The sequence below is a fragment of the Lithobates pipiens genome, unplaced genomic scaffold (assembly GCF_037356315.1).
Source record: "Lithobates pipiens isolate NorthernLeopardFrog02 unplaced genomic scaffold, aLitPip1_a1.2 Scaffold_8, whole genome shotgun sequence".
NCBI lineage: Eukaryota > Metazoa > Chordata > Amphibia > Anura > Ranidae > Lithobates > Lithobates pipiens.
The window spans coordinates 186,482,577-186,489,441 of record NW_027507903.1 but is presented as its reverse complement, the minus strand read 5'-3'; the positions used below and the strand labels follow the sequence as shown (position 1 = coordinate 186,489,441).

The window sequence follows — 6,865 nt, the reverse complement described above, 5'->3', positions numbered from 1 at the left end:
ACTTCGGATGTGTTCCAGATGCTTTTTTGTTTACAGTTCACACCACACGCAGTTCCGTTTCTTTTTTAATGAGTTTTGCTGTGTTCCAGTACAATTCTGTGCAGAAAAAATGCAGCATGCTCTACATTTTTTTTTCTCTGCACTGGAAACTGACTGGAACTGACTGCACTGGTGTGAACTAGGGCCATCGTAATACATGGAAAACCCCATGCATGCATTTTTAATGCAGAAAAGAATATAAATATTTTAAAATTTTCATCTTTGATTAAAATAACACCTACAATAAAGGTCCTTGTGCTGGCACTTCCTGTTACAGGTTACCAACATTCTGCCCATCACTCAGTTGTTCTCCTGTACAGTCACCCTTACTTCCAATGCACTATGCCCAGTTCTAAAGTTGTTACTAACAGGCAAACCTACCCTGAGAAATGATGTGCATAAGTTCATGGAGTATATACAAATAGGCAGTGGCTGCAAAAAGGCTGCAGGAGCCCAGCAGTGCTGAGATGCAACAACGGAAGAATAACAGGTTAAAACAGTATTTTATTTAAAAAAGAAAGAAGAAATAGCAATTATTTATGGCTCAATATTTTAGCAAACTAAATGCCATTCAATTAGGGTTTACATTAATGTATGTGATATGAATACACAGAAAAAGTACTGTACAAAACTATGGTGTTTAACGAAAATTGTATATAGAGGATATCTTTGTAATTATGTATACATTTTGAGGAGTATTTTCTGACCCATTTATCATTAAAAAGTCTAAATTTGTAGGTTCGCAGAAGGTAAGGGGGCTTGTCGCACATTATCGTTGCCCTTTCAGAATGTGTGGCAAATATAAAATACTAGCCAAGCATTACTTAAAGTGCATCTAAAACCAAGAACATAAAATAAATACACTGCAGCTAACAGGGTAGATGTGGTGGCTGCCTAAATTTTATTTTTCTCAGCTTTTTTTCCTTGATCCTGCAACTGGGGACAGCGTTGTCAATTATAGGACAACAAAGGTGTTCGCACTAAAGAGCACCCCATCTCTACTCGTCTCTTTAATTTGGGGGTATTCTGCAGTTCAAAAAGCTGAATTAGGCAGACACTGCTTGAGAGTTCAGTGAAGCAAGGCACTTGAAATTATGAGCTTGCAGGAATTCTGGCAGAATCAACAATTATTTTTTTACTTATCGAATACGTAAACAAAAAATGATAATGATTTAGAATGTTTGACATATTTAACAGGCTAAAAGGGGGGCAAAATAAAGAATCATTGTTGGGGTTTTTGGCACATTTGAAGGTAAACGTGGAAGACTTACAGAGTAGCCTAATGGAAACGTGTGAATATATCTTAGAATCAAAACGTGAAGGCATCACAGTTGTTTGCTTATCTCTATATTTTTATTAAGAATGCGCACATTAGCAATGACTATGTTTTTGTAATCAGAATGGTAATGGTCGAAACACTTTTACAAAATGTCCTCATTTTGCAAACATCAATGTCTTACATGCACACAAAGTACTTCAAATATAAAACACTACTCAGAAGGCAGTGCAAAACATTTGCCTTCATTTAATTCTCGGTATCCTGGAGCGAATTCATGTTTAAAAATAATAAAGGGAAAAGATAATAGGTTTGCTGCCCTTACAAATGAAACTGGTGTTAACATTTCTGTAAAGTACATTAGAAAGTTAAACATGGAAGCAGGTTAAATGTTTTGGGAACTACCACCTTTTTCTGGGCTCCACTTTTCATAAATCAGCCACACTTAAATACTGTGGATCTAACACAACTGACTTAGCCACTTACATTTTTGTTTTTGAAGAGTGTAGATACATCAACTTTGCTTGGTCAAAGTCATATTGTCATTACTAACAAATATTTTTTATTTAGAATTCATTTTTATTTTGTACAAGTCCCTATGAATCATATTTAAAATGTTCAAACAAGTTATAATTACATTTTAAATAAACAATAATACTAGTACAAAAAATAGAAGTGTTTCTATACAACTGCTTAAGACACATGCAGGGATAATTGGATTTCATTTTTTTCATGCTCATCGGTGGAAATAATTATTGAAAATGGTCACTGTAATCTGGCTCAATATACTGTAAGTATAGTAACTATAGAGGCTTTAGCTCAGTTGCAAACTTTAATTAATCAAATAAATGTTAGAGATTTGTGCTGGTGTTATAAACAATTTATTAAATTAGGTAATATCACACGGCTTGTGGAGGTTGTCAGGGATAATGGAAAAGGTTTTGTTCAACCTGTAGGCTACCAGATGGCCTACGATTTATTTATTATATGTCATGCAGACTTATAAAAATACCTTTATCAATTTATGTTTCAAGGTACACATAAGACCTTTGTCAAGTTCAGACCATAATGAAATGGCTCTGCCCGTACTGTGACTATGTTCTTGTAGAGAATACACAGCTGAGCCAACCCTTTAGAGGTTGGAACTGAAAATTTTCAGCAGGTGGCCTAAAAGTTCATTGACATTGCTTCATGCCTCAGTGCCTTCTTTACTAACAAGGAACTAGAATAGGTTGGATTCTGATGAATCCTGAATATAAAAACAGATGCTGATAACATGTGAAGATGCCAGACACAGTTTTGGCTTTAGTGGCAACTCCTTTCTGATACTACATGCATGGTATTCCACAAGAGAATGTTTCGCTCTATTTAAAGACAAAAGAAATCAACTAAAATATAACAAAAATGAATTTTCCAAGATTTCCCTAATCATTTTAGTTTTCAATACTGCAATTATAAAAGTAAATTACAGACATAATAGTGTTAAGGATATAATTTCAAAATAGTTTGATTTTCAGTTAACAGAAATATTTGTTTAAACCACCTAAGAAATATTATGAAAAAACAAGTTAATAAAAACATTTTGTTTCTACGTGGTAATAGGTATGTGCCATATTGAGCAAACACGTTCTGGTCTTTAGCAAACAAACCCTAGCATTACAATGTCTAGCTTGGTGTAAATTGCTAAAGTTTACATACAGTGAGTATAGAAAAAAATCACCCCCCTTGAGGCTGGGTTCACACCTCCGACAGCTGCGGCTCACAGCAGGGGCCCAGTGCGTCCCTGTTCTCCATTTCAGGGACGAATCAGGGCCGAATTCTGGCCTGAATTCGGCCCTGAAGTGGAGCCAAAGACGCACAGAACTCCTGTGCAAGTTCCTCCGCAGCCACAATGAAGATATGTGAACCAGCTCTATAGAAAGCCAGTAACTATCTCCTGTCATGTGAATTGAATGCAGGGAGATTCGCATCCAATTCGCATAGGTGTGATCCCAGCCTTTAAATAATCCAATTTCTGTTGCTTTGCAGCCTGAAATGAAGACACAGTTTTTGTTTTATCCAGCTGTATTTGCTTATAACATCCAGGTGAAAGATATACCAATGACATGTCAGAAAAAAATAAATAAAAATTCAAACACAGATACAAGTTGGAAATAGGATGACCCCCCTCCTAAAAATGACTTGTAAACTCAATCAGGTCAAGCTAATCACCTTCTCAATGGCACACAAAGCCATTTGACTTTCAACTGTGATCAGCTGTGGTAATTTTTATTAGCTTAGCATGAAAAGAGCTCTCCTGGAGCATTTCAGTCCATGCTACTGCAACTGAAGAAAACAATCAACTTTGGGTGGCAAGGCACTGTCAAAAGATCTCTGGGATAAAGTTGTGGATAGGCGCATTTCAGGAGATGGATACAAAAACTAATTCAAAGGCTTTATCAATGCTTAGCAGCACAGTGAAATCTGTTATTAAGAAGTAGATGGTATTTGGTACCAGACAGACCCTCCCTGGATTAGATAATCAATCCAAACTGAATGAAAGAGCCAGAAGGAAACTGGCCAGAGAGGCTAGAGGCCTATAGCAACTCTGTTGCAGTTGCAGGGATTTAAGAGTGGTCACTCTGTGCAAGTGACAACAATATCACAAATTCCCCACAAACATGGCTTGTATGGGAGGGTTGCAAAAAAAAAAAAAACACTCAAGAAAGGCTCATGACTGAGCTTTCCAAAAAACACACCTTGAGGATTCGGATTCCACATGTAAAAAGGTCATGGTCAGATGAGAGTAAAATTTAATTATTTGGCCTCAACACCAAACGATATGTCTGATAGAAATCCAATACAGCTTACCATCTAAATTACACACTTCCTACAGCAAAGCATGGAGATGGTAATATCTTGTTATGGGGGGGTGTTTCTCTGCAGCAGGGACTGGAGCACTTGTCAGAATAGAAGAAAAAAATTAATAGGGGCAAACTACCATCAAATTCTTTAGAAAATCTTCGGCCGTCGGCCACAAAGTTGTCAATGGGAAGGTCGTTTACCTTCCAACATGACAATGACGCAAAGCACACAGCAAAAATGACCACACAGTTGTTAAAGGAGAAAAAGGTGACTGTCCTTGCATGGCCTAGTCAGAGCCCAGACTTAAACCCCACTGAAAAATCTGTGGAATCACTTGAAGACTTTGGTCCATAGGAGAGTGGGTAAATATTGCAAAATCTAGATGTGCAAAGGTAGTAGAGACATAAAGGCTGTAATTAAAGCAAAAAGTGGTGCAACAAAATACTGACACAAGGGGGTGGTCCTTTTTCCAACTCAGTCATTCCGTTTTTTATTTATTTTTTTCTGACATGTTGGTGTTATATCTTTCACTTGGATGTTAGAATTCAGGCTGCAAAGCAACAAAAGGTGCTTATTTTAAAGGGGGTGATTCTTTTATAAACCCACTGTATAACTCTTCTTGATCTTGCTCGGTTGCTTGTCCTCATCATACCTACTGGGGTTGATTTACTACAGGCAAATAGATCATTTTGCAAGGAGATGTTCCCTTTGTGAATGTGGTAAAGCTCTGCTGACTTCCATCATCCAATTGTGTGCAAGCAAGGAGACAGTATATATTGCACATGATTGGTTATTCTTTGGAATGTCAATATTCACTAAAAGGAATAATTTCCTGCAAAGTTAACAGCCAGACACCAAATTAGCAATATTAAGGTGCCTTTTTCAAGCTAGGAAATTTAAAGCCCAGAAATGGCAGTCTTCCACACCTCCTTCCAGTAGGGACCGGGCACAGAACATGAATGGGGTAATTCTTAAGGAAAGGGTCATATATATAAGACAGGGAGGAATTAAAAAATTAGATAAGATCTGGAAATTGTGGTGTGAGAAAATGAATAGAAATATTTATATGTAAAAGTGGAAGGGTTATTAAACATTTAGTAGTGAGATAGGAAAACTCTTGTAAGTAGAATGGAGGGGAGAATGTTGGAGGGATTGGAAGGAAGGGATGAGTGAAAGGGGGGCTTTATTGTCTTATTTTCTGTTTAAATTGAAAAGAAATTAATAAAGATATAAAGTTAAAAAAAAAAGTTAACAGCCTATTTGCTTTTAGTAAATCAACCCGTATGACAATGACAATAGTAGAGAAAAATATATCATGGTTGTATTTTATAGGTTTTAATCCACTGCCATGAGTTAAAAAGCAAAAGGGAATGGAGGAGCATTAAATATGTCTAAATTGTCAACTATCACAAACAAAAAATTGATAAACTGAATTTAAACCACTGAATAAAATGTCCTATCTGTGCTAAATGTATTAAAGTTAAAAATGTCAGTGGAAAATAGCAGGGGAAGAATACAAGCCTATTTTTTTTTTAATGTCATGGTGACTTCAGTTCTATATACCAAATAGTAACTTGCCACATATACAGAAACAAGCTCAGTTTCTACCATAAATACATTAACAAATAGAACTGAGGGTAAATGGGTAGAAGTGAAATACACTTTCTTTACTTAGTATTTAGCAGTACTGGGGCAAAGTAACTGAAAGAAACTTCCAAGCAGCATTGTCAGTAATATATTAGAAGGATTTTAATGCTTACTATATTTACATTTCACACTTTCAAATGACTAAATTTTGAAATACAAAGATCTGAATAATCCTGACTAGTGTAATTCAAACTTGATGCACTTATCTAGATAGCTTTCAGAACACCTGCCATGATAAATTGGACCAGAAGTGGGAGGATGCCATTTTCCTTTAGTTCTACCCTGTAAATTCTCAGAAAAATAAGTTTCTTTGGTATGTGGCATGTGTACAATGGGCCTTGTCTATCAGAATTTACACCTAAGCCTCTGTAGATATGATTCCATGTTATTTTGTGAATTTGTGAAAACGATATCACTGCAATAAAAAAGCACAAAAAGTATTTATATTGTACATATTCATATAAATCACTAATAAGGAGGGAGGTTTTCAATTGTTGCCAGCTCTGAATCAGGTCATTTCTTGTAGTGATTGGGGGCATCTGCAAAAGCAAACTTTAGTCTGTAGGCTTCAGCCAGGAGGACGCTGATATCTTCATTCCCCCAGTGTGCGGTTGGCAAATTCTGCAATAGGATCAATAATCCCTGGAAAACAAATGAATAGTACATATTAAAATCTTTCATATGCGCAGGTAGTGCCTTGATGGATGAGCACAACTAGCATGTGTGTTGATATATGCCTAATTTTTAGTTCGTACATAAACCCAAACATGCCAATACTCTAAAATTGGATAAACCTTCAACAGCATCCTAAGCAAAAAAAAACAACTACTGCAGTGTAATGATCTTTTATTGAATTTACAACATTATAGCCAAATAGATTATCCTGAAAACTCCAAGAAATAATTTGTTCATATGGAAGTGAAATTTGTCATAGTAATGATCTGAAAATATTTCACCATATTTCTGTATGTATAAAATATGTTTGCTTTGCAATAAAAAAAAAAACATGACAAACAAGACATAAAAAAGAAACCCTGTGGAAAAAAAAATATATATATA

General features: G+C 35.8%; 1 protein-coding gene across 1 annotated transcript in view; it reads right to left on the bottom strand.

Moving 5' to 3' along the window:
* Window positions 1-1,370: 1,370 nt before the first annotated feature.
* The window catches only part of TBC1D22A (TBC1 domain family member 22A), an 839,044-nt gene continuing 833,549 nt past the window's right edge, over window positions 1,371-6,865 (bottom strand). Inside the window, exon 13 of the mRNA XM_077468511.1 lies at window positions 1,371-6,448. Coding sequence (XP_077324637.1) covers window positions 6,320-6,448 — 129 coding nt within the window. The 3' untranslated portion in view covers window positions 1,371-6,319. The remainder of the gene's footprint in view (window positions 6,449-6,865) is intronic.